This window comes from Vombatus ursinus, unplaced genomic scaffold (assembly GCF_900497805.2).
Source record: "Vombatus ursinus unplaced genomic scaffold, bare-nosed wombat genome assembly UNPS02014793.1, whole genome shotgun sequence".
NCBI lineage: Eukaryota > Metazoa > Chordata > Mammalia > Diprotodontia > Vombatidae > Vombatus > Vombatus ursinus.
The window spans coordinates 25,122,872-25,150,733 of NW_020954571.1; the positions used below are offsets into that span (position 1 = coordinate 25,122,872).

At 45.3% G+C, this 27,862-nt stretch overlaps 1 protein-coding gene across 4 annotated transcripts in view; it reads left to right on the forward strand.

The window, feature by feature from the left end:
• The window catches only part of ZNF423 (zinc finger protein 423), a 423,634-nt gene that overhangs the window by 240,761 nt on the left and 155,011 nt on the right, over positions 1-27,862 (forward strand). For 3 of the 4 annotated variants that reach the window (XM_027869809.1, XM_027869812.1, XM_027869811.1), the window contains one exon: positions 17,439-20,662. In XM_027869809.1, coding sequence (XP_027725610.1) covers positions 17,439-20,662 — 3,224 coding nt within the window. Of the gene's footprint in view, positions 1-15,282; positions 15,466-17,438; positions 20,663-27,862 lie in introns of those variants that run through there. The other variant, XM_027869810.1, reaches the window with a different exon arrangement.

Below are 27,862 nucleotides of genomic sequence, written 5' to 3' on the forward strand. Positions count from 1 at the left end.
TGAAGAGAGGAGAATGAAGGGGCAGCTAGGTGGTGCAGCAGATAGAGCACCGGTCCTGAAGTCAGGAGGACCTGAGTTCAAATCTGGCCTCAGACCAAACACTTGACACGTACTAGCTGTGTGACCTTGGGCAAGTCACTTAACCCCAATTGCCTCACTAGGAAAAAAAAAAAAGAGAGGAGAATGCCTGAGAAATTGGTGCTAAGGAGGAGAGAATGTGGGTTGAGGTAGAGGTATTTTGAGGAAGGAGCCCATGGTGGATAGCCTCTCTTTTTTCAGCGAATTAGGAGATAAGTGACCCCATAATAAAATTATGGGGGATTCCCTCCACCATGAAGTCTGAAAAATTTTGTCTAATGGCAAGCAACTGTAAGTATTATTTTATCCTGCAAAGAGCAACTGATGGTACCCACATGATGATATTAAGAGAACTGAAAAGACTTTGGATAAATTTCCATATGACAAATCCGTAATAGGCAACTAAAGGCACTGGGATGTTCGGGGAACATCTCTAATCTGGGAGGTGACAGTCATATACCTCCCCCCACAAAAAGAAAACCACCCAAATGAAAGGTATATTCTTTGAGCTGATTAAGGGAGGTCATAGAATCCTGGATCCAGAACTGGAAGGGACAACATCTGAGGCCCAACCCTATTTTACAGATGAAAAAAATTGAGAAACCCAGGGAGGTTCATTGACTTGCCTGAAGTCACAAAAGTAACAAAGCATCTAAGGCAGGATTTGAACCCAGATTCTCTGACCCCAGAGCCAGGCCAGTAATCTTCCCACTGGGCCAAACTGCCTTCTGCATTTCAATTGAGTCATGCACAAGAAAGTCAGCATTAAAATAACCATAATATCCTAGGTACAGGACTTTATAGTTTTCAAAGCATTTTTATTTATATTATTTCCTTTAATTCGCAGAAGCTTTTCAAAGAAAGCAGGGGAGGTATAATTATCCCCATTTGACAGATGGAGAAGCTGAGCTCAAGAAAAGTTTATTGACTTATTCAGGGTCATGTAGATAACTAGTGTCAGAGCTCAGGCTGGAATTGATTTCCCTTGATTCTTCTGCTAGTGTTATTTTCACGATGAGAAATCTGGGCATAGGAAAAAAAAAGACCCTTTGTTCTCAGACTGGGAGGGGGGTTGAAAGGAAGGGAGGGGTCCTTGAGAATCTGTCTGGGACTGGGTATGGCCCCTGTCACCTGCTTTGGGCATCAGCAGGTGTTGATTAGTTTTGAGTTTTGAAATCCTACAGGGACCTGCACTTGGTTCCCACAGGGCTCTGGGAACCGGTCCTGAGCTTTTGAGCTAGCATCAGTCTCCTGATCCCATGGCTCAGGCAGAAGCCCAGCAGAAAGAGGGCTCTCCTCCTCTGCCCTACCTGTAACCTCACCCAGTGTGGGGGAAGGAAACCTAAAGATCCTGTGGCATCTGTCCCCAGGGCTCACCCCCAAGTGCTAAGAACAGGAGCTTATCTTCAGAGAAAGAGCTCCTGGAGGTAATGAAAACCTGAGCTTTTTAAGGTGGGCGGCAGAGGGAGAGGATGTTGGGGAGCTAGTGTTAAAACTAGGCCTTAGTGGACAGGTGTTACCTCTAACCACAGTCTCCAAAGTGGATAATTGGCTGTTTTCTGTAGTGGGGTAGGAGCTGGTCTGGGCGTGGATATGAAACTCCCTGGTGGTCTCTAGAGACTGTCCCTCTAGAGCATGGGTGAGTCACAGTGCCAAGGGAGTGAGAGTGAGCCACACCTGTGTCACCAAAAGAAAGATGGAGAGGATGCCTGTTTCTAGAGTATCTAGCCCTGTCCTGTTTACAGTAGACTCAGCTCCCAGATTATCAGTGGAGGGAAGGAGAGGTGTGAACATTTGGAAGCAGTAGATAAATTTCCTCCTTCCGTGTTCCCCCAAGAACCTTTTGATTTTAGAGTTTCAGGTGAGATGAGAAAAAAGAAAAGTTTTGTTCAAGCTAACATTACCTGGCTAAATGGTGAGGACAGACAGGCTGCTAGTGTGATTTCAAGAGGAAGTTTGCTCCTAATTAGGGATTTGCTATAAGCTAATCAGCAAAGAACATTTTCAGAAACTAATTGTGCGGGTGGGTCACGCTTTAAGAAAATCCAGGTTTTGAAAATTCTGATTTTTTTTTTCATTTTAAATTAGAGGCTGGGATTCCCCCAAAGAATACCTTGAAATAAAAGCTGTCCTAATGTGGCTAAGTATCTGTTTATGAAACAGTGGCCATTCAGGGCTGGGCTAGGATTAGACAGAGAAACTTGAAGCTAAAATATCTTGAAGTATTTTGTAGAAGAAGAATTAGAAACCAAGATAAGGCAGTTTACATTGAAGACCGAAGTGAAGAGCATTATAGGGCTGGCATATTAAAAATCTGATGTAAAACTTTTCAAGACTAGAGCTGCTGTAAAAAGTCAATCCATTCATGCATCAGGGGAATGGACCAGAGGAGGAAGAGTGCTCAGTAGGTAGAGACTTCTCCCTGGCTCATTCCCATATAGCTCTTTCCTGAATAGCCCTCATAAGATAATTTTGCCCTTGGCAGAGCCTCGTAAAATGAGGATAAGATAGAGATAAAGATAGGGATCAGATTCTGGCATTTATGAAGTCAGGCTCAAGGTGAAGATTGAGGGCACAGTAATTAGAATCTTGCAGGCATTTAGGGGATAAAAAAAAAACAACCCAACCACAAACCTCTGTTAAATATTCCTTTCCTCTAACTTTGCTTAGCAGGAATTTCATCTATCCAAGGAATGAGTACATAACATGTGTCAGGACCAAGGTGGCATACCTTACTGAGAGCAATTGGCAAGAAAGTTTGTGGATACTTGGATAATAATTGTTACCAACATCCATTGCAGCTGGCTGGGTACTTAACTGGCAAGGGGAAAATATTCTTGCCCTTGGCTCTGGGTTCAATGAGGGGTGGTGTGAGTATCATCTGGTTGATGCTGCTTGAAGAAAATGAATTTGATTACCCAATTTGAGTTTTTGTTGTCTGTCATTATAAAGATTTGAATAGAAAGGGCCAGCAGCCCTGGAGTAATTCAGTGTATAGAAAAGCAAAGGGTAAACTTTTGTAATAATAATAAGAAGTGAATATGTATAATAATAATAATAACAGTAGCTAGCATTTATATAGCACTTTAAGGTTTGCAAAGCACTTTACAAATATGTTCTCGTTTTGTCCTCACAACAACCCTGCAAGTAGGTGCTAGTGTTACTTCCATTTTATGGATGAGGGAACTGAGGCTGGCTGTGGTTAAGTGATTTGCTCAGGGGTCACACAACTAAGTAAGTGTCTCACGCTGGATTCGAGTCTTTCTGATTCTAGGTCCACTTCTGCACCACTCAGTATAGCTTTCTGAATGTGCCAAATCCTGAAATGTTAGAATGTCAGAGCTGAAAGGGAGCCTAAATCACCTAGCCCAAACCCTTTATTTCATCATGACACAACTGAGTCCCAGGGAGGGTATGTATTCTGTCCAAGGATTCACAGTAAATTAGTATAGAATCTGGAGACCAGAAAGGTCCACAGTCTAGGGATCCCCTAGTCCCCAGGCAGGGATAAGCCTGTACAAGGTGGTTATTAGCCCTAGCTAGAGGGATATGGCAGAAAGAGTTAGGTTACACCATTTTACTATCCAAGATAAGTCTTTGTACATAGTAAGGGCTCAATAAATATATTTGTTGGATGAATTCGTCCATCCAAAAATTTGCCAAGGGCCTGTTATGGACAAGGCCCTGTGGGAGATATAAGACCAGGAGAAGACTTGGCTCTTGACCTCCCAAACCAATAGCCAACATAGGGAGGCAGGTGTAACACAAGGAAGAGAACAGTGGGCAGTGTGGGAAAATGTCTCGTTAAGTGCTTAGTGGTGTGGCCCAGGCTTTTTGTGCTATGGTTGGTCACAGAATGAAGAGACAATGATGGGACAGTGGGCTGGAGTGGATAGGATCATATATTGTGGGCAAGACAGATGGCACAGTTGATAGAGCACTGGGCCTGCAATCAGAAAACCTGAGTTCATATCCTATCCCAAAATGTGTGACCCTGGGCAAGTCACTTAACCACAGTCATCTTTAGTTCCCTGTCTCCATTTCCTTATCCATAAAATCAGGATAATCAGAGCCTTACCTCATAGGGTGGTTGTAAGGATCAAATGAGTTAACATATTCAAAGCGTTTTTCAAACCTTAACACTGTTTGTAAATGCTAGCTATTATTATCATTTAGTGCTCCAAGAGACCTCCAAAGTCATCTAATCCAGAGGTGGCAGGTGCACCAGCATGCAGCCCATAGTTCTCCCAAGTAGCCAGGACCAGATTAAAATGTAATTTGGACATAGTTAACAAAATAAATCAGAATATAGTGAAATGCAGATAATATCATATTTTAAAACTAAGTCAATATGTGACCCACGGGGATCCTTATGTACAGATAAGTGACCCCTGTTTCTTTTTGAGTTTGACACCGGTGACATACCTAGTCCAAACCCTCTTCATTTTACATAGGAAGAAACCCAGGCCCAATGTAGTTAAATGACACAGAGGTAGGAGGTGTCAAGTGAAATTGGTGACTTCAGGCCCATTGCTCTTTCTGTTGTACCACCTTTCCTAAATGGAAGTTAACAGTGGGGAGGTGAGACTTGAGCTGATTGTTGAAGAATTGGTAAAATATGGCTGGGGGGGCGGGAATGACAGAGGAGAGCCTTCTGGGCCAGGGTAACATGAACAAAGCCTCCTTCATCTGATCCTCTAGCAATTATCACCCCTCTTATGAGAGTCTTATAGTCCACTTTGTAGCATGTATATTGTAGTGTGCACATGTCTTACCCGGCTCTACTAGGGGGATAAGAGAGCAGAGACTGCCTTCTTTTTTTCTTTGTATCTTCCCGGCGCTAAGCCCAGTGCCATGGACATAGTAAGCATTCAGTATAGGTTTGTTGAATGAATGAATGGGCACAGCATGTTTGTGGGGTGGTGCAGAGACAAACTCAACTCAAGTGCAAGGTATGTGTTGGGGAGGAGGAGGAGACAGATTGTGGAGGACCTTGAAAGCCAGACAGAGGAGTTTGGGCTTCATGCAGGGAACAATAGGGCTCCATTGAAGATTTTGTCTCCCAATCCGCCCTTCTGTTCCCAGAACCCGGGAGTTTAGAATTGAGATGCTTGGACTGAGCTCTGGGAGCCACGTGCACTTTTCTTCCAAATGGGCAAAGCGATTGCCAAGCCCTGCCTTTGAAGTTTCACAAAAGCAGAGAGAGACTTTGCAGACGGTAATTCTAGCTACTGCAGCTAAAATTGTATAGACTGGCAAAAAATGCTACCCAAACATGCTTAATCCCAGTCAGAGGATTAGTTTCTTAGAGAGAAGCTCCACCTATACTTAATAGTTAGAAATTGTTCTGGGTACCAGTTAGACTTTTAATTTTGCCGTTCTCTCTGGCAGTGTGAAGATGTGGGCAGAATTTTGACTAATCAGGATTGATTTTTAATTTTTTTTTGGAGGGGGATTGTTTCTGGGGAGGGTGGGGGAAGAAAGTTTCAGAGTTTTCATTTGTTTCTATAGGGCCCTTCTTATTTGTTATTATTATTTCTTTTGGCCTGGAGAAGGGGGAGGGAGGAGCTGAGTGACTCCAGGCTGGGCCCCCTCCCACTGGGAGGAGAGACTGAATGAACCCACACCCCATCCTGGTCTCTCCTACCCCTGTGAAGGAGGTCTCAAGTTCTTTCCTGGAAATCCCACTTGGGGAATCCACCACCAAGGTAAATATATGGATTATCTTAAAATTTCTGCAGCAATAGGGTGAGTTATTATTGATTCACAGAGCACGACAAAACATCACTGCATGAATTAGCAAACAGCTGTTTCTAATTTGAGTTTAGAACTGTACACAGAGGAACTTGTTTTACTGTTCACTCCTTTCATTTATAATGAATTTTAATCACCGCTACAGGTGAGAAAAATGTAGAAACAAGCTTGTATCTTGTGGAAGAAACAAAGGAGAGACAGATGCTAACAGATTTACAGTCTGTGATAAAAGGGATGTTTTGGTACACTTTACATGTAATTAGAGTGCAGCTGTTTTCAGTCCCAAGTCCACGGAGCACCACAGAATATGGGTTCTGCTGCATTTCCAAGGGGAGTAAAGAAAAACAGTGATTCAACCCTGAAAGCATTTCGTTTATCCTGAGTCGAGCAGAGCATCCGTCCTACTGACCCTCACTGTGTCATTTATTGAAGCCTGATGAAGATTATTTAATGAGGTGTTATTTCCAACTTTTCCCCTCCTCCCTCCCCCTTTCCCAAGTGGTGAAAAAACAACAATAAGCAATAAAACCCATCAAACTCAGTCTTGGGGTTGGGGCTCTGGTTTTTTGAGGAAAAGTTTTGCCCAGCACTGGACAGGCTGTGAAGTGGGAGGAGGAGGGAATCTTGGGAGACCTATCACCCTGCTTGGCTCTTTCCAAAATGGCTGGGGTTTGTCCTTCTCCCTGCCCCCCCACCGAGCTGCCCTCTTCAAGAATTTAACCATAGCAAACACTCCAGTAAATTAATGTGGGGTGGCTTTTTTTCCTTTCTTGGTCTGTTTAATTTCTGCAATAAAACTAAGGCTCAATTGCATTTTCAATTTCAGCTCTAAGTAAATTTGCCTAAGGGATAGAGCAGTGCAGACTGCTTATATGTTTGTTGAGGTCACATTGGCTGTGTCTTCAAGGTGAAAGGCGAAATCCTGCCTTTCTGTCCATGTGCTCCAACCCTTGAAGGGTAGGACATTGGCTCTTGGCTTGCTGGGGCTGTGCTAGGCTTATCCGATCCCATTGGTCAAAGGTTCTAGCGTTTGGCCTTAAGCCTTGCTATAGGGGTGCTATTGATTTCTTTATTCTGGCCTCAGCTATGCTTCTGAGAATTGCTTGCTTTTCACTAGAGAGGTAGGGAAAGGACCGTCTTTAATGATTCCACAACCTTTACTCTCTCTGTCTCTGTCTTTCTCTCTCTGTCTCTCTGTCTCTCTCTCTCAGCCCTGAAGTGGGCCTTCCCAGGAAAAGGAAGGGAAGGGGAGAAATGAGAAGGGGTTCATTTGTTGAATCCAGGCATCATAAACAATACATTCAGATTATAGAGATTTCAAAACATCCTGTGCTGCAACAGCAGAGGATTTTTTGATCTGAGTTATTCTGACAATCCCTCTCCTGTCCTATTCATAGGATTATAGATTTGGAGCTTTGAGGGATTTAGAGGTCACCTAATCTAACTCTTTCATTTTACAGATGAGACCTAGAGAGGCTAAGTGACTTGTCCAAGGGCACACAGGTACTAAGTAGCAGGGTCAGACTAGGAATCCCTGCCTTCTGATTTCAAGAATAGAACTGTTTCCCAGCTTCTCTGAGTACTTTAGAGCAGAAATCATTCTTCCTCATTCTCTGTGCTGTATACTCATGTGTCTTTGGTGGCTAATGATCCCACCCACCATTAAAAGTACCTTTGAAATTCTCATGTAAATAATGTGGAAATTGGATTTGATTTGTTGAAAAAAAAATCATTTTACCTACTACTACTAGGGACCAACCAGACAAGTATGTATTACGTAAAATTTTGTTTTCAACTAAATAATTTATGTAATTGTTTTCATTTGAGGTTATTAGCACATTAAAATGTGTTTTAAAAGACCTAGCAATTAAAAGAATGAATGTAAGCACAGTTCTGCACATCAAGTCACCAGGCTCAACAAGCACCGTTTTGATGTGCAAAGTGCCCCTTAATGGAGACAGCAGCCATCTGTTAAATAAACCATTAGGAACAGTAGAGACAGGGACAGTTTGCAAGGTTTAGTTTCCAGGTTTGCCTCTATCAGGCCCAGAGGTAATGTTCGGATGGGAACAATCTGTGTTCCCCCATCCCAGTTTGCTCATCTGTAAAATGGGACTAATAATACCTGGTGGTACTCATTTTACAAGGTTGTTGTAAGGCTCAAATGAGCTAGTATGTGTAAAACGCTTTGCAATAACCTACAAGTGCTATGTAAATGCCAGTTCTTTTATTATGAAAGTCCCTATTTGGTGTTCATGTTGAGATTCTACCTTGAGACAATTGTTATTTGTCCTTCATTCATAGTAGTGATGATTCTGAGCATGAATTAGGAGAGTAAAGTACCTCTGACAATGTCATTTAAATCAAGTGGGAAGTACAGTTGGATTGTTTAGAAATCATTTTACATTTAGCCAGGAGGGAGTGTATCTATTACATGAGGTGGGAGGGGCACCTGTATTTGTAGCTGCCAGCAGGTATACTTAAGCTAGTCTAGTGGGACAAGAGTGTGGGTGGGTGGCCAATCTCTCTGGTGAATCAGAGACTAGGAACAGATGTCTAGGGATTGGATGAAAATCTGGTTTACCTGCTTACTTCAGGAAGCCGCAATAACTGTTACATTTACTCCAGCCCATCAGAGGTAAAGAGGAGGCAGGAGGGTAAAAAGGAGAGGGAGATTATCTTGTGAAAGTGAGAAGCCAACATTTGGGATGATAGAATAGGGAGGGAACCTGTGATTTCTCTGGTTCTAGGGGGATTGCCCCTACGTATGAAGAAATAATTTTTCTACCAGTATGGGCTGCCAGTCTCTCTCCAGCTTATGATCATAGAGAGTTGCCTAGAACAATGAGCCGTTAAGTGACTACACACCCAGTATGTGTTAGTGGTAAGATAGGAACTCAGGATTTCTTGACTTCAAATTCACCTTTCTATCCACTTTGGCTTAGTTACATCCTACTACGGTTCATAAAGCAAAGATAAGATACCCTCCCTCCCACCTAATCCAAAAAAAAACTAATTCCCTCCCCTCCTAAGATAAATAAATAACACTTCCCCAAACCTCTCAATGAAATGGAAATAGCAGCTAGAGGGCACGATGGATAGGGCTGCACTTCCAAGTCAGAAAGTCCTGAGTTAAAGTACAACTCCAAATACTTACTAGCTGTGTGACTCTGGGCAATTCACTTAACTGCTGTCTGCCTCAGTTTCCTCACTTATAAAATGGGGATGATACTAGCGCCTACCTTCCAGGGTTGCTGTGAGGATCAAATGAGATAATATTTAAGTGCTTTTTTTTTTGTTTTGTTAAGTGCTTTTCAAACTGAAAGCACTATATAAATGCAAGCTATTATTATTAGCGATTATAAATTGTAAGCTATTTATAAATTGCAAGCTGTTATTATTAGTGATTATAAATTGGACATTGATCCTAAATTCACTGATCTTTACAGTGTACAGGGTCCTATCTTGGCAGGCCAAGTGGGCTTGTCTCTCACCCATTTGCAGAGACTACCCAGAGCCCATAGCAAGTTCAATGTGAACTCCTGAATTAGAATTCTGCTATTAGTAGAAATAATAACAGCTTGTATTTGTCTATCTCCTTCCTCTGGGGAGTTCAAATTGTCGTATGGACATTATCTCATTATCCCCAGTAGTGTCCTGGGGAGGGAGAGAAGGGGAATTCTTCTGCTGATGGGGAAATGGGAGCACAGAGAGCTCAGGGATCTGCTGAATGCCATACAGCCCGTTAGGAGTAACGCCACATAGGGAACTTGGGTCACCTTGTCCTCTACTCTCTACTTACACGTGGAGATTTCCATTTTTAACTGGCATCAGAGAGTATTAGTGTAGATAATTCAAATGGCTTTATAATTTTTTAAAAACCTGCCACACCTACTTTGCCTATTGTATTTTCTTCAGGATAACATTAATGTGCATTTGCTCTGCCTGCAAATATGTCCTTGTTAATGGCCTAGATGCGTGCTGTGAATACCTGCTGGTATTTGCCATTAGTTGTAGGTAGTCCACAAGTAGTGAAAAAGGTAATGTAAAGAGTATTGGGTTGAGGGGCAGCTAGGTGGCGCAGTGGATAGAGCACCGGCCCTGAAGTCAAGAGGACCTGAGTTCAAATGTGGCCTCAGACCAAACACTTGATACTTACTAATTATGTGACCCTGGGCAAGTCACCTAACCCCAATTGCCTTAAATAAAAAAAAAAAACAGTAGTGCATTGAGAGTCAGATGACCTGGATTCAAATTCTGGCACTGACACTTAGTATTTGTGTGATGTTGGGCAAATTGCTAAATCCTACTTGGCCTCAGTCTCCTCCTTTGTGAAATGTGGGTTAATAAAACTTGTAATACCTACCTCATAAGGGTGGTTGTAAGACAGGAGAGTAAAGCTCAATGCAGACTTCTAAATATCACATAAATGTCTGTCATCATCATTGTTATTTCCTACTGTTGTGACCATGAACAAGTCCCTTTAACTCTCTAGGCCTTGGTTTACACATCTGTAAAATGAGATTAGATGATCTCGCAAGTTCTTAACATCTCGAAATCCCATAACAATAATAATAACAGTATTTATGTAGCACTTTAAAGTTTGCATTTTACAATTTTTACTTTACAAATTTTATTTCATCTCTTTTTTTGGCTGGGCAATTGGGGTTAAGTGACTTGCCCAGGGTCACACAGCTAGTAAGTGTCTGAGGCCGGATTTGAACTCAGGCCCGGCGTTCTCCACTGAGCCACCTACCTGCCCCCTTTCATTTTACAGAGTTTGTTTCTCGCCTGGTACCGAGTTGCCGGAATGAATGACTTTCGGCACAAGACCTGAAGCAGCAATCCCAGCAGCCACTAGTCAACTTGACAAACGACAGGGTGTGTTTGGGAGGGTGGAGGAAGTGTGGGAGTAGGGCCAGGGGAATGGGGGGGAGGTGGAGGAGGTGCGGGCTGAGAAGATGTCTGAGGGACGAACATTTTTTAAAGAGAAAAGGAATTGAAAGTACACTGAAAACTGAGGCATCAACATTTGGTCGACATTTGCATTATTTCACACCCGGATATTAGTGTCCCAGGCGCCGTATGCTGTGTGAAGGAATCAGTCTGCACTGTATTTTAATCTGCTTGACTGTCTTGATGCTCTTGTTGCGTTCGAGTTTTCACAAAGTTGCTCTTGCCTTTGTTATAATAAGATCTTCAATCTCCTCTGCCCTGTACTGATTGTTGACAGCCTCTTAACTGACTTAGGTGTAGAACTCAGAATGAGGGCTACATGTGCTGAGGCTGGGGATGGGTGAGTGGACCCCAACGCCTCGTGAGGAACCGGCAGACCTTGCCAAGCTGTTTCTCTGGCTCATTCCCCGAAGACTTCCTCCTTCCCACTGAGGCCTCCGGGCCCCATGGTGACTGGCCACTGACAGCCAACCCTCCCCCTCTCCCAGCCTCTTTCTCCAGCAATCTGGAAAGCCTGCTGATGACCCTTTCTGGGGGAGAATTTGGGTCACTTTGGAGGAGGGAGGTGCGCCTAAAGAAAAGCTGGCTGTTCCTATAAAGTCTCTTACTCCACCATATGTTTCAGAAGGAGAACCCTGGTGTTTTGAAGGCTTATTCTGGTTCTGGGTGAGAGAGAAAGATCATAATAATAGTTTACATTAATATAGCTCTTGGGTCCAGACCTGTGGTTTCATCAGCAAGGAAAATTTGGGTGAGGAAACTCTAAAGATGGGTGAGGTACTTAGGGAATTGACAAGGGCACTTAGAGATGGAGGGACTTGCCCAAGGTCTCATAGCTACTGGGTGTCAGAGGTGGTGTATGTGAACCCATTTTCTTGTATCTGAACTCTGCTTTCTGTCCACTGCATCATGCTACCTCTTCATGTAGTTGTGTAGTTCAGATTTACAAAGTATTTTCCTTACAAGGTGAGGTAGGTAGTAGAAGCATTGTTTGTTGTTTCTATTTTTACAGCTGAGAAAACAGAGGATTTTCTTTGGCACGTTCAGTTCAATCCAGCTTACATTCAGCATGAGTCTACTAGCTATCTTAGCAGATGCCCAATACAAGTCAGAATCTGAATTCTACCATTATGGATTGCATCATTCGCTTATTTACCCAAATGGATCTGTGAGGCCATCGGTGACACTGTTCCTTCCAATGATACAGATAGCAACCTGGCCAAACTTTGCCCGTCTTGGGAAACACTTGTCAGTGTCTTCCCATTAGTTCACCATAGTCACACCCAGTAAACCAGAGGGCTTTCTTTGCTTTCTCTTATATTTAGAAAAGATTTATACATTTCGTTTTTACACTATACACACTTTTCTCTCAAATCCTCCAACTAACCCTCTGCTACAGAGTACATTTACTGAAAACAATCGAGCAAAACTGCCTCTAAGTGTTGATTGCAACTAGTTTCTCCAAAGTGCCGCTTTCCCATGTTTCTTTGCCCTAGTCATACTTGTCATTCTCTGTGGCATAGGAATATTGCGTTCCATTCATATACCACAGCTTGTTAGGGTATTCCCAGCATCATTCTCTTAGATAATGAATGTGTCCAGCCAGCTGGGGAATAGAGTCAGCTGAATTGTTGATCTCTGCGTACATGTTGGCGAGAGTGCACTCTGCCCTCTCTGTTCTGAACCAGTCGGAAAGAACTTCTCCAATACATTTCTGTCAGAGCTTCAGACTGTGGCCACCCGTTCCCTCCTCCCCCCCAAGAAGCATCTTGCATTTGATCCCTGTTGCTATTCCTAGAGAGAGCCTCTGTCTTTAGGAGACACCTGATAGAGAAGGAGCTATAGGACGGTGGTGGTACTTGTTCTTGGAGCTACCTGATATATGTGCTGAGCGTTAAGGGGACCAATTAGGCCCCTGCTCTGTGCCCACGTGGGCTCTACTGTTGCATCCTATCCCATCTCATCCCAGGAATGACTTATATTCCAAAGCCTATCTAATGTTCTTTTTTTCTTAATTAAAGTTTTATTGAATTTTCTTCTCCTTTTAATACTGGTTTTGGTTCTTGTCTTCAATGATGACAGAAGCCTGGGAGTAGCCATGTGAATTCTGTTTCTGAGAGTCCCATTTTGTAGGATTAGCCATTTTTAATGACTTTAATCTTCTTTTTGAAAGTGATTTCCCCCCTCATTCTGTTAAATTCCTTTGATTGCATTAATGCAGAATTATTATTCCAAGGGAAGGGGAAAAATTAGGGTCCAGTATTGGCAGCTGTTTCACACCATGTCTATCTTCTGATGCCCTCACCTAGGGTATGGCTTCCTTTAGGTGAGCTCACTGCGGACCCACCTCTTCCTCATATTAGAGAAATTGGAGTGATGAGCCTTATTTATCACATGTGAAAAAATAATTCAGAACTAGTAGCAGACATTAACACAGTAATAGGTGCTTAATAAATGCTTCTTGATTTGACTCACCTTCATACAATAGGAGTGGGGAAGGGGACCAGCATTTATATAGCACCTATTACGTGCCGGGGATTGTGCTTAGTACTTCACAGATATTACCTCACTTGATGACAAAAATTATCTTTCTCTTTTCCCCCTGCCCCCAACTCCCATTCCCTTTGGTGTCATAGAAACTTTAAAAAATGACGTCTCTTTTGACTCACCTCTATACAAGAGGAGAAGGGAAAGGAATAAGCCTTTATATAGTACCTACTATATGCCAGGCATTGTGTTTTACAGATGTTTTATGTGCTTTACATTGTGCTGTACAGATATTATCTCATTTGAGGACATTAGTGATCTCCTTTCCCCTCTCTTTCCCATGGGGCTCTAAGAACTTTTACAAATGACAGATTTCATTTCTCATCTCTTACCTCCTGGCTTTTGAACAGGTGCCCACTCACTTCCTTCCTGCTATCTCCCCATCTCCTAGAATTGCTAGCTTCCTTCAGAACACAGCTTGGGTTCTCTCCTCCCAAATGAGGCTTTTCTTGATTCCTCCAGCTGTGAGAGCTCTGTTGCTCTTGAAATTATTTTTTATTGTTTCGTATGTCCTTTGCATTTACTTATCTGTGTATATATTGTATCCTCAGTAAAACGTAAACTTTTTGAGGGCAGGAACTGGTTTTCATTTTTGTCTTTGTATCCCCAGCCTCTTAGAGAGGTCCTTCTCTTTAACACTTAAATGTTTCTTGAATTGAATTGAAATGCATTGAAGCTGCTTCCGGATTGATAAGTGCACCAAATTGCCCAGCCATTTACAAAAGGGGTCATTAACCTTTTTTGTGACATAGACAACTTTGACTGTCTAGTGAAGCCTATGGACCCCTTTTCAGAATAATACTTCATAGTGCATAAAAGAAAATGTCCATTATTATGAAAGAAACCAATTACATTGAAATACATTTACAAAATTATTAAAAACACAAAAAAACAAAACCAAAAACAAGATCGCTGACCCCAGGTTAAGAACCCCTCATTTACAGGGTAAAGACAGTTGGACACAAAAAGTTAATAGCTTTTTTTTTTTTTTGAAGCAAACAGCAATTTGATTTCTCAACTTTTTATGTAAACATGGCCAATTTCCCCAATTCATCTTTTTCAATTTAAAACAACTTCATTTCATTTGAATGCAAATAATTATCATCTCAGCAAGTGCTCAGTTTTGCCATCCGCACAATGAAATGTTTAGCCTTGTTTTCTAAAATTGTTGACAAGTCTCCCCTGCTCTGTACCTGCCTCTGAAGCAGAAAGAATTGGAGCTTGGGGGCTGAGGAGAAGCTGACTTTTCAGGTCTTTTAAGGGGGCATGAGGTCCTCACTTGGACTGTATGTTTTTAGAGGGGTTGCTTAGCAAAAGTATAGACTATAGGATTTGGGGAAGGGGAGGAGGAGGAGAAGGAGCAGAGCTTGGATTTATGCTGAAGTCTTCTTCCATTTAGACACCTGAAGATTGGTGGTGCCCAAACTGAAAGATGAATGAAAGACTGGTGGGCTATTTTTTTTTGAGAGAATAACCTCCTACCACCATCTTGCCTCTTTCCTACTTACTCTGATGGATTGTACTTCCATTCAGAACTTTTCTCTAAAATGTTGCAGTGTTCCTGGAGGAGCAAAAGCTCTTAGCCTATTGGCTTATGAATTGGATTGGCCAAAGAGTCTGTGTGCATTCAAGCAACAGATATGTTTTGATACAGTAAAACATTGAAAGCAAAAACAAACAAAAAACCCGGCCCAGCCTCATGAGTTGGGGGCAGGATCACTATGTGCTGGTGAACCAATCACCTTACTTCCAGCCTTAGCTTCCTTCTCCATCCCTTTTGTCTCCTGGCCCCTGGAGAAGCCCAGCTGGCGTGAGTTGGGAATTAGCAGGCAGTGATTCACAGGGCCTTCCCACCGAATGTAATCCAGGAAGTGGGCAGCCAGCTGGATTGTTCCAGTCCAAAGGGCCCAGTAATGTGAGGCCCCCAGGAGACCTCATCTCCTTTGCTTAGGAAAGGAGCCCTTGCTGGTGATATCAGAGGGAGAGATACTACTCGGAAGGATGGAAGGAAGACTTGGGAAACTGGGCTCCCTGATGTGACTCAAGACAATCCAGTTTCCAGTTTGGGGGAGCATTCAGGAGCGATGGGAGAAGAAGAGGATTAAAGTCTGGAGCTACATGGGGGCCCGGGTTTGTGCTTAGCTACATGGAGCATCTTTGTTGGATGTCCACGTCTGATTAGTGTGCTGCCTGTCAGATCGCTGGCAGATGGTTAAGATTGTGCTACAGAGGAGCCCCAGGGGGTGGTGGGGGGCACCTAAGTCCTGGCAGTGCCACTGAGACAGCCAGCCCCATTGCATTGTGCGAAGGAGGAGGGTGATTGGTTTTGGGGGAAAGGCAAGAACTTAGAGGCTTTCTGGACCAGGTTTTATGTGAGCATCTTAATCAGTTTCTCTCCACAGTTATGATTTGTTCCTTTTTTTTCAAGGCGAGAACATGTGCTTCTGAACTCCACCTTGGTGTGTGAGTGTGTTTGTGTACACATGCCTGTGTGTGTGTGTGTGTGTGTGTGTGCGCGCGCGTGCACGTGCCCGCTCCCTTACATGAAAGACCTGGGAGGCCACTTTTATTGGCCGCTTTAAGAAATAGTTGGAATGGGATCATTAAATGTTTTATAAGGGTAAACGGTCCTGTTTGTCTGGGAGGAAGCAGAGGGAGGGAGGGGGTAGCAGAGAGAGCCGCTTTGCTGGATTTACACACACACACAAAAAGGTCAGTGCAGCTTAATTTAATGTTTTGTTTGTCTCTCCCCTCCCCCGCAGCAGCTCTGTGGCCTATTTCATTCATTATTAAGTTTTATATCCTGCTTGACATGAAACGTGATCTTTTCAACTCACTACACAGGACGGCTGGCTTCATTCTGTTCTCCTTATCTTTAGTGTCTTTAGTAACTTAACTTTTCCCCTCTCGGTCTGTGTGGTTTTGTTTTTTCTTCAACAGCCAATTTTTGTTTGTGTTGTTCTCTCCAGCGGGCTGGGGAATTGATGGGACTGGACAGCGCCTTCTCCCCTTAGGTAGATAAAAATTTCTCAGCTCTTTGATAAAGCCTTGCCTGACCCTTGCCTGTCACTGTGGCTTTATAGGTCCTCCCTTACATTGTGTTTGGGTCCTTAACAAAGATCCCTGGTGTCCTGGAAATGTCCTCTGATTGACATCAGTGTAAGGACATAATACCAAGCCACTTTACTGGGGACCTAAGTCCCTTTGGTATGCCATGGACAGTTTTATAAATGAGAGGGAGATTTCTCCTTAAGTGATAGGAACTCAAGGGACCCGATGATCTCCTTTAAATTCATTTACTCCGTCTCCATGTGCTTTCTACTAAGGTCAAAATTCCCAAACTTTTTGAAGTTTTCTTTCCATATTATTTAGATTATGCCACTCTTCTCCTCTTTCCCAAAGAGTCACAAATGACATTTATTCATTTAGCAATCAGTTAAAACGAAGTCAAATTAATTTGGGTTTTGAGACTTTTTTGGGGGGATGGAAATTTTCTGGGACCCTTAGAGATACCACTCAATATTACCTTGGAGCATTGTAGATTCAGGGATCAAGGCTTGGGGTCTCAGTGACTGTCAACTGGTTCCAGACTAGCAAAAGACTAGGTTAAAGGTAGCCTGCCCCTTACTGTCAGTGGGAAGTTAGCCCTAGAGGCTTCCCCACTCCAGTGACAACTTCCAAGTTGGCATGTGTTTGTGGAGGTACTCGAGCTTCTTAGAGCTTACCCTGGGATTTAACCTCTTTGGGGAGATGCGGGGCCTTGGGGGACAATGGTAGTTAAGAAGGCCATGGGTAGGTGTGTTATTCATGGAAAAGATGTTTCCCATTAGTATCTGGCCAGCTTGAGAAATGACACTATGTGCTGTTTGCTTTCCCAACATCCTTTATAATCTGAAAGGCATCTTGTCCCTATTCCCTCTCTATCTGCCTTTTTGATTTGTTTTGTTTTCTCTCTACCCCCCTGCCCCTCACTCCCAGTTTTCCTCTGAGCAGTTGGTTAGCTGTGCAGTAGTAGAAGGCATAGTGTTGTTGAGAAGCTTTGTCCTTATTTCACAGATGCCCTGGGAATTGTCTTTAATCTCCTTTCTGCCTTCCCATTACAGATGGTGATGACGACCCACAGCTCTCCTGGGTGGCTTCATCTCCCTCCAGCAAAGATGTTGCGTCACCTACTCAGATGATAGGAGATGGGTGTGACCTCGGCATCGGAGAGGAGGAAGGGGGGACTGGCCTGCCCTACCCATGTCAGTTTTGCGACAAGTCCTTCATCCGCCTGAGCTACCTTAAGAGGCACGAGCAGATCCACAGTGACAAGCTTCCCTTCAAGTGTACCTACTGCAGCCGGCTCTTCAAGCACAAGAGGAGCCGGGACCGGCACATCAAACTCCACACGGGCGACAAGAAATATCACTGCCACGAGTGCGAGGCGGCCTTCTCCCGCAGCGACCACCTCAAGATCCACCTCAAGACCCACAGCTCGAGTAAGCCCTTCAAGTGCACAGTCTGCAAGCGGGGCTTCTCCTCCACCAGCTCCCTGCAGAGCCACATGCAGGCACACAAGAAGAACAAGGAGCACGTGGCCAAGTCGGAGAAGGAGACCAAGAAGGACGACTTCATGTGCGACTACTGCGAGGACACCTTCAGCCAGACCGAGGAGCTGGAGAAGCACGTCCTGACCCGCCACCCCCAGCTCTCGGAGAAGGCGGACCTGCAGTGCATCCACTGCCCGGAGGTCTTCGTGGACGAGAATTCGCTGCTCGCCCATATCCATCAAGCCCACGCCAACAAGAAACACAAGTGCCCCATGTGCCCAGAGCAGTTTTCCTCAGTGGAGGAGGTCTATTGCCACCTGGATAGCCACCGGCAGCCAGATTCCAGCAACCACAGCATCAGCCCTGACCCCGTGCTGGGGAGCGTGGCATCCATGAGCAGTGCCACCCCTGACTCGAGCGCCTCTGTGGAGCGAGGCTCCACCCCAGACTCCACCTTGAAGCCTTTAAGGGGCCAGAAAAAGATCCGGGCTGCGGACCGGGAGGAGGGGCAGAGCTGGTCCAAAGTCACCTACAGCTGCCCCTACTGCTCCAAGAGAGACTTTAACAGCCTCGCTGTCCTGGAGATCCACCTGAAGACGATCCATGTGGACAAGCCCCAGCAGAGCCACACGTGCCAGGTCTGCCTGGACTCCATGCCCACTCTGTACAACCTGAACGAGCATGTGCGGAAGGTCCACAAGAACCATGCCTACCCCATGATGCAGTTCAGCAACATCTCCGCCTTCCACTGCAACTACTGCCCCGAGATGTTTGCCGACATCAACAGCCTCCAGGAGCACATCCGGGTCACCCACTGCGGCCCCAACACCAACCCTGCAGATGGCAATAATGCCTTCTTCTGCAACCAGTGCTCCATGGGCTTCCTCACTGAGTCCTCCCTCACGGAGCACATCCAGCAGGCCCACTGCAACGTGGGGAACTCCAAACTGGAATCGCCTGTCGTGCAGCCAACACAGTCGTTCATGGAAGTTTACTCCTGCCCGTATTGCACAAACTCCCCCATTTTTGGCTCCATTCTAAAGCTTACAAAGCATATTAAAGAAAACCACAAGAATATTCCATTGGCACACAATAAAAAGTCCAAGGCGGAGCAGAGCCCAGTTTCCTCTGATGTGGAAGTCTCATCCCCTAAAAGGCAGCGACTCTCTGCTAGCATCAACTCCGTTTCCAATGGTGAATACCCATGCAATCAGTGTGATCTCAAGTTCTCCAACTTTGAAAGTTTCCAAACCCACTTAAAATTGCATCTGGAGCTGCTTTTGAGGAAACAGTCGTGCCCCCAGTGTAAAGAAGACTTTGACTCCCAGGACTCCCTCCTGCAGCACCTCACGGTCCACTACATGACGACCTCGACCCATTACGTGTGTGAGAGCTGCGACAAGCAGTTCTCGTCCGTGGACGATTTGCAGAAGCATTTGCTGGACATGCATACCTTCGTGCTGTATCACTGCACCCTCTGCCAAGAAGTCTTCGACTCCAAGGTCTCCATCCAAGTGCATCTGGCGGTGAAGCACAGTAACGAGAAGAAGATGTACCGCTGCACGGCCTGCAACTGGGACTTCCGGAAGGAGGTGGACCTGCAGATCCACGTCAAACACAGCCACCTGGGCAATCCCACCAAGTCGCACAAGTGCATCTTCTGCGGGGAGACCTTTAGCACTGAGGTGGAGCTCCAGTGCCACATCACCACCCACAGCAAGAAGTACAACTGCAAGTTCTGCAGCAAGGCCTTCCACGCCATCATCCTCCTGGAGAAGCACCTTCGGGAGAAGCACTGCGTCTTTGACGCGGCGGCTGAGAACGGCACGGCCAACGGCATGCCGCCGGCTGGCAAGAAGGCGGAGCCGGCGGATATCCAGAACATGCTCATGAAGAACCCCGAAGCCCCCAACAGCCACGAGGCCAGCGAGGATGATGTGGATGCGTCCGAACCCATGTACGGCTGTGACATCTGTGGGGCGGCCTACACCATGGAGGTTCTGCTGCAGAACCATCGCCTGAGGGACCACAACATCCGGCCTGGTGAGGACGACTGCTCCCGGAAGAAGGCGGAGTTCATCAAAGGCAGCCACAAGTGCAACGTCTGCTCACGGACCTTCTTCTCGGAGAATGGACTGCGGGAGCACATGCAGACCCACCGGGGTCCCGCCAAGCATTACATGTGCCCGATCTGTGGGGAGAGGTTCCCATCGCTGTTAACACTCACGGAGCACAAGGTGACACACAGCAAGAGCCTGGACACGGGTACCTGCCGCATCTGCAAGATGCCCCTTCAGAGCGAGGAGGAGTTCATAGAGCACTGCCAGATGCACCCTGACCTGCGCAACTCCCTCACCGGCTTCCGCTGTGTAGTCTGCATGCAGACGGTCACCTCCACCCTAGAGCTTAAGATTCATGGCACCTTCCACATGCAGAAGCTGGCGGGCAACTCAGCTGCCTCCTCCCCCAATGGCCAGTCACTGCAGAAGCTCTACAAATGTGCGCTTTGCCTCAAAGAGTTTCGAAACAAGCAGGACCTGGTAAAATTGGATGTCAATGGCTTGCCCTATGGCCTATGCGCCGGCTGCATGACCCGCAGCACCAACGGACAGGCATCTGGCCTGACCCCACCGGAAGCCAATGAGCGGCCGTGCGGGAGCCTCCGGTGTCCGGAGTGTAGTGTGAAGTTTGAGAGTGCGGAGGACCTGGAGAGCCACATACAGATGGACCACAGGGACCTGACACCTGAGACCAGTGGGCAGAGGAAAGGTGCCCAGACATCTCCTGTCCCCAGAGTAAGTAACCTTGATTATCTCTGTTCCCCTCCTGTGCTTGGGGCTGCCCCCCTCCTTTATGGCATGGGAAGGTTTCTGCTGTGTGACTTGAGTCCACCTGCCTGTTTTTGAGCCTGCGCTTTGTTGGACCTTCTTGGCTTTTTGGTGCTAGAGGCTAGGTGTTTCTTCTAGTTATCAGTGAAACAGGAAACCGACACAGGTGGTGATGTCTCCTCTTCCTATCCTATCTCCTCCCCACCTCCTTCCCTGTGCATGCATACACACACACACACACACACACACACACACACAGAGATACACTCACACTCACACACCCACACACCCACACACCTTTTGTGGACAAATTTTTTTCCTTTTGACACTTGAGTTAGGTATCAGTGGGATGATAGAGCCCATAGTATTTGCTTGCCTGCTTGTCCATTGATTGGTTTGAGATGGAAAACACCCTAAAGAGATCATCTTGGCCCAACCCTCTCATTTTACAGATGAGGAAAATTGAGCCCCCCCCCCCAAGTTAACTGACTTGACCAAGTTCACGCAGGTAACAGAAATAGTAAAAATGAATCACAGTTTATAGCAGTTCAAAAGTTGATAGACCACTCATCCCACCATAGTCTTGTAAGACAGGTAGTATAGGTATTATTATCCCCCTTTTGCAAATGAGGTAAATGTACCTCAGATAAGTAGAATGACTTGCCTTTGGTCCCTTAGCCAGTAGATGTTTATTCCTTTCAGAGGTGGGTTGAGAGATTATAAACTCATAGAATTTAGAGCTAGAAAGCCCTTTGAGGTCATCTAATCCTACCTTCTCATTTCTCATTCAAATCCATTCATCATTTTGGTAGGGTTGAAAGGGTAATACATTTGGAGTCAGAAGACTTGGGTTCAAATCTTGGCTCTGACACTCACTATCTGCTTGCTTCGGGCAAGTCTCTTTCTTTCTCTGGATATCAGTTTTCACATCTATAAAATGAGGGGAGTGGGTAAGATGGACTCTAAGGTCCCATCCAGTTCTAAAACTATGATTTATGATCAGAGATTTGAACTAGAATCTCCCAGTCCAAATCCAATTCTCTTTGAACATCCTCATCCGTTTTTCACAAGAGTACCTTGTCTGCCTACAACCGCTGCATGTGGGTTTGGGAAGTAGAGTCAGAGCAGCCCTTTGCTTGGTGACTGTGAGGCGTGGGTCCAGGAGACTGAGTGAAGATTTTCTATAGGAATCTGACTCTTCCATCTGGCTGTCTGATTCTCAAGCATTAGACCTGTAGGCCTTAGGATTCTCTCTGGGTTTGTGTTGTTTCCAGATGGGTGGAGATGCCAAATGTTTCCTAAGAGTAAACTCTTCCAGGTGCTACTGTTGCCGGCCTTGAGGGAGGCAGGATTTGGGGCTGTAGTCTTTTGCCACAGGTGCTTGCTGTGGGCCTGTTTGCTGGTGGTATTTGGCCTTGGGACTTGCAATGGGCTCCATACCGGGAGCGAGGGAGACAGAGAGAGAGAGAGACTGACACACACATAGAGAGAGAGAGAGAAGGAGAGAGGGAGGGACAGACAGAGACAGACAGAGTGAAGAGAGAGATTCGTATAGAATCCTAACATGTTTGCACTGGGAGAAAGCTTAGAGAACATTTATTTAGTTCAACCTCTTTGTGGAGGTGAAAATGTAGCCCAAATAGAAGGTGACAGCTGGAGACATAATCAGATGGACTTGGAAAAAGTGTAGTTTTCCCAAATCTTAGAGAGATAGGGATGATATCTTAGCCAGTCCAGTCACACCTGGAGTTGGCAGCTGCCTTCCAAAGATGCAACAGCTCACAAGGTTGCTCTTCTGAACTCTCCGTGACTCTGGATATTTGGAGGCTAGGTTGCCAAGCCTGGCTTCCTCATGGGATATGGCACTGTTGCCCTCAGGGAGCTGAAGATTGCCCAGAAATCGGGCCGTGTCTAGATATCAGATGGAGATTTGGCCCAGAAGTTCCTCAGACATAGTGGCCTAGTCATTCTACAGGGTGGGGGTGGTGGTGGTGGTGGTGGTGGTGAGAAATGGAACATTCCATATCTGTAGAAGTAGGTTAGAAAAGGCCCTACCTTCTTTGGCTGTGGGACCTCCAAAGGGCCTGGGATAGGACTGCCCTTCAAGCCAGGTCCCCTAGTTCCTTGATCTCAAGGAGCTTAAATTGGTTGAGATAAAAAAAAAAAATCTCAGTATCTAGCTTGAGTCTTGATAGGACCCCAGGGTCCATGTCTGTAGCAACAGGCTCCATAGGGAATATAGCCCTGTGGGATGGATGCTGCCTGTAAAGAACTCAGGTCTCTTCCAACCCACTGCATAAAAATAATAATAATAGCACTCAGGGTTTTAAACTTTTCAAAGTGCTTTTTACATCCATTAAATAGCTTGCTTTTCAAATCACCCTTGTGCAGTGGGGTTGGCTGAGTAGTATCATCACCATTCCAGAGATGGGAAAACTGAGACACAAAGTGTTTAAGGCATAAGTCGTGGAGCCAGGATCAGAGAGCCCAGGGCTCCCAACTCCTTTTCCTGCCTCAGGAAGAGTCCCTTTGTCTCTCTGATGAGGTGCCACTGGAAAAGCTTCCCAAGGTGCACAGGGCTCTCCAGGAGTCTCCTTTCCTAGGGGCTTGGTCACCTTTCCCTTGCACACTCTTCCTTCTGTCATTCTTTATCCATATCTCCATTTCTGCTTTGAGTGCTCCTCTACTCTTGATTTTATCTCTGATCCGTAGCAGAGCAATAGTAGGGTAGAAAGACACCATGAGATGACACAGTAGCAAGTATCAGGACTGTAGTGTTGTAAGCAGAACCTGATGCTGGGCCCAGTCCTTGGGGAAAGGGAAAAGGACTCACAGGAATGAGAAGGCATCTTGAATGCAAGAGACAGTCCCTGCAATGACATCTCTTCAGTTAGAGACCTCTAAAAATCACAAAAGGAAAACCAAGAAGGATGCTCTTGGAAACAGGACAGTGGGGATGGAAGGAGAGTAGATAGTAAAGGAAACTGATGGGAGGGGAACAGGAAAGGAAGGGATAGAAACAGAGAATCTGCATGCATGCATGAATGAATGAATGAATGAATGAATGAATGAATGAGTGAATGAGTATCTACCTTTCCCTTTTAGTGTTTTCATAATCATCTGGTCCTGGGGCCACTTTGCCTGGTTTGTGCCAAGTGTCTGATGGGCTTCTGGCTTTTTCATGGAGAGGAACTGGTGAAGGAAACTGTGATGGGGTCAAGATCCTAGTGCCCTGGCGTTTGTGTGGCAGTCTATGTGTGTTTCTGTGTGAGTGAACATATGAGTGCCTATGTCTGCCTGTGTAGGTTTGAATATGTATGTGTTTTTGAAGTGGTGTCTAGCTCCGTAGGCATGTGGGGAGCTGTGAATGGCATCTGTGTATGTGCATCTGTTGTCTTTGTGTGAGGTTGTATCACGTGTGTGTGAACATTTGTGTCTGTATAAGTGATGTTGGGTTTCTGTGAGTTTGTGTGTGCAAACTTGCATGTGTCAATGCCTCTATGTCTGTGAGTCATTGTGAGTGTCAGGGTGTTTGCTTGCATTGTTTGTATGTGTGTGTTTATCTGTGTATAAGTAAGAGGGTTGGCATGTGTGTGTGTGTGTGTGTGCGCGCGCGTGTGTGTGTGTGTATATACACGCTCACGTTGCTTTTCACAATCAGTGGTCTTTTGTCACTTCCCATGGAAATTCCCCTCAAGTTCCTCTTTGCCGCAAGGGATTGCGAAGTTCTTCACCAGTGATTTCATTCCCACATCAGAATCCAGCTTCCAAACCAGAGTGGAGTGGCAGCCACTTCTTCCCCATGCTGGGCCCTCCCTTTGTTAATTATTTTCAGTGCACATCGAACCTGCTTCGCTCAGGGCTGCCCCAGGAGAGATAAATAAAATAAGGTCCAGTCATGGAATATTACCCCCTACTGGCACCCAGCCTGCAGTATTTATGGTTCTTAGGCTTCCACTTGAGCTGCCTGAGAGACAGACGTGAGGTTTCCTCTTCTAGTCATTTCCTCCTTCTCCCCCCAGATAGCCCTCAACCTTGCCTGGCCTTCCTCAGAAACACTTTCCAGGGGAGCTTGAATTGACCAGCAGACTCTCTCCTGGCTCCTGCCTTGGGGACAGGGAGTCTGGCCTCGGTGGGGTGGGGGTAGGGGGATTATAGAGGGCTCCCTGGCCACCCAGGTGAGGGCAGCGGCATGGGGGACTGCCTGTTGCTTCATTCCCAGGCACACGTTCTTTTCAGAAGCTGGTGTGGGGACAACGTGACTATTGAGGGCCTCAGACTGAGGGTCCTAATGCTGATCTCTTAGGAGTAGCAGCGTGGGGGGCAGGGCTGAAGATGTGCCTCCTTTGTCGCTGACTTACTTGGGGATGGCCCTTTCTTGGCCTCATTGTCTTCATCTGTTAATTGGGTATAGGTGGTCATGCTTAGTCCTCCTCTTGGGGTTGTTAGGAGGCTACAGGGAATGAATATAAGTGCCTTTTATAGGCTAAAGCTAGTAGTGAGTATGAGGTATTAGGTTGAGCCTATGTTGGCTGTACTGAGGGAAGGGGAGGTCAGTCAACGCTATGACCCAGAAGTGATGGGATCATAGTTCTAGAACTCAGAGGGAACTTAGATACCACGAAGAAACTGAGGACAAGGGTTGTTAATTGACTTGTCCAAGGTTATACAGGTAGTAAGCATCAAATGTGGTATATGAACCCAGCTCCTCCGCTCCAGATTCAGTGAGATGTTCCTGTAAGGTCTAAGATGAAGACTTGAAGAGCTTAAGTGTTCTTCCTCACCCTCTCCACCCAATCTTTTTTATTTTTTTTGAACACCAGGAGTTTTCCATTGTTTCAGAGGAATAATAGTTCATACTCATACAGTGATTTAAGGTTTAAAAAACGGCATCCCCTAGAACAGCATTTTGCAGAGAAGGTACCTGTGACTTAGATTACATGGGAAGGACACTTGGGGCATTATGGGAAAGAGATGAGACTTAGAATCAGGACAGATCCGGGTTCAAATTCTACCTCTCACTTTTTCTAGCTGTATGATGTGGCCAACTCCCATTGTCTCTCTGAATCTGTTTTTGTTCAGTCATTTTTCCATTGTTTCAGACTCTTCATGACACCATTTGGGGTTTTATTGGCAAAGATACTGGAGTGGTTTGCTGTTTCCTTCTCCAGCTCATTTTACAGATAAGGAAACTGAGGCAAACAGAGTTAAGTGACTTGCCCAGGGACACCCAGATAATAAGTGTCAGAGGCCAGATTTGAACTCAGGAAGACTCCAAGCCCAATGCTCTACCCACTGCATCTTACCTCATGTATAAATTAAGAAAAGTTATTATGCCTATTTTCAAGTGGGGGAGTGATATTGGGAGGCAGGAGAATGGAGGTTTAAAGTGGATAAGTTATCTGGCCAAGGTCATGCAACTAGCAACCACAGAGCAAGAACTTGACCCCAGCTCTTCTGGTCCCAGGCCCAGTGCCCATTCTGCGGCATCCCCCTGCCCATAAGAGTCTCTTTCCAGAGGTCCCTTGTCTTTGCCATCTTCAGCACCAGCTGGACTTCTCTTTCCTTAAAACAGTGTGCACTGAGTCCTGTAATCAGGAAAAGAATAATACAAATAACAACCATAGCAATATTTAAACTTATCACTTTTCAAGGCATCATCCTATTTTTCTTTGTCATTGTGAACTGTTTCACATGTATTCTAGGTTCACTACCATATCAGGTTTGACAGTATTACAGGATGGGCCAATAAATCTGGAGCCAGAAAACCTGGATTCAAATCTTTAGTCTGTTACTTATGTCCTTGGGCAAGTCCCTAATCTCTCTGTGCCTTAGTTTCCTTATTTGTAAAATGAAGGGTTTGGCCTAGGTGGCCTCTGGGTTCTCGTCTCCTTCTTGATCTATGACTGTGATTCTGTGATCTCTTGACTCACAGGTAGACTTGTGAGGTGTCTATCTGGCAAAGGCTTCATTAATCAACAGTTTAGCCGTCTCTAGAATAATAATGAGTTCTAGCCCTAATTCTAGAATTTGTCGTTTGGGAATGTTATTCATTGAGTGGGGTTTCCTCTTGGGTATGGGCTGAAGTAGATGGTTACGGAGGTCCCCGTCCAGTTCTCAAACTCTGTGATCCTCACAGCCATCTTACGAAGTAGACGCTCTTGGTATTATTATATTCCCACTTTATAGAAGTAGACACTGAGAGATTAAGTGACTCACCCATAGTCACCCATGTCTGAGGTTGGATTCAAGCCCAGGTCTTAAATACCTCATGCTATCCATCACACCACATTGCCTCTTACAGGCTTTTCTTTTTTTAAACCATTAGAGTTCTAAACAGGGAAATCTGTAGTTTCTAGTTTTAGCACTTTGTTGTTTGTGCACACTTCCCAATCTGTGTACTTTTTTGGGGGGTGGACACTGGGGTAAGGAAAATTTGTATCCTCAGCTCTGGTAGCATCTGGGCCCCTTCAGTTCACCCTGCTTTCTCAGAAGGCTGAATGTAACAGTTGCAACAGGACATTCCTTCTGAAAAAGCCTGAAGAGTCTCATACTCCAGAGTCTATTTCATCGTCATTCTTCACATCACATCCTTTCCCATTTCTGGGAAGAAAAAAAAGACCTCTCTTCCTAGGGGCAGCCCTTCCCTACACAATAGATTAACATTTCAGGATTATGAAGCATGATCGTTGTAGTTGTAATCTAAATGTAAAACACAAAGGAAGATAGACAGGTCTCCTTTCCTGTGGAAAACCATCTTTGGACGGACTCTGTTCCAGCTTGGGAAACTTCGGTTGCTCTGGCTTGACCCTTGGAAATTACTGCAAGATGGTCTTTGTTGCAGATTGGGTGTTTGATGCCTTTTTTTTTTTTTTGGTTAGGCAATGGGGTTAAGTGACTTGCCCAGGGTCACACGGCTAATAAATGTTATGTGTCTGAGGCCGGATTTGAACTCAGGTTCTCCACTATCCACTGTACCACCTAGCTGCCCCTTTGATGCCTTTTTGATTGCTGTTCTTTATCCCTACCCCCTGTAAGTGCCCTAGCTCTGGACACACAGATGTGTTCTTCATATCTGCCTAGGGTAAACTGAGGCCTGGAAGTGAAAAGGAACTGTATGCTATGATTTCTCATGTGATGATATTTGATTTTGGGCCAGACTCCCGA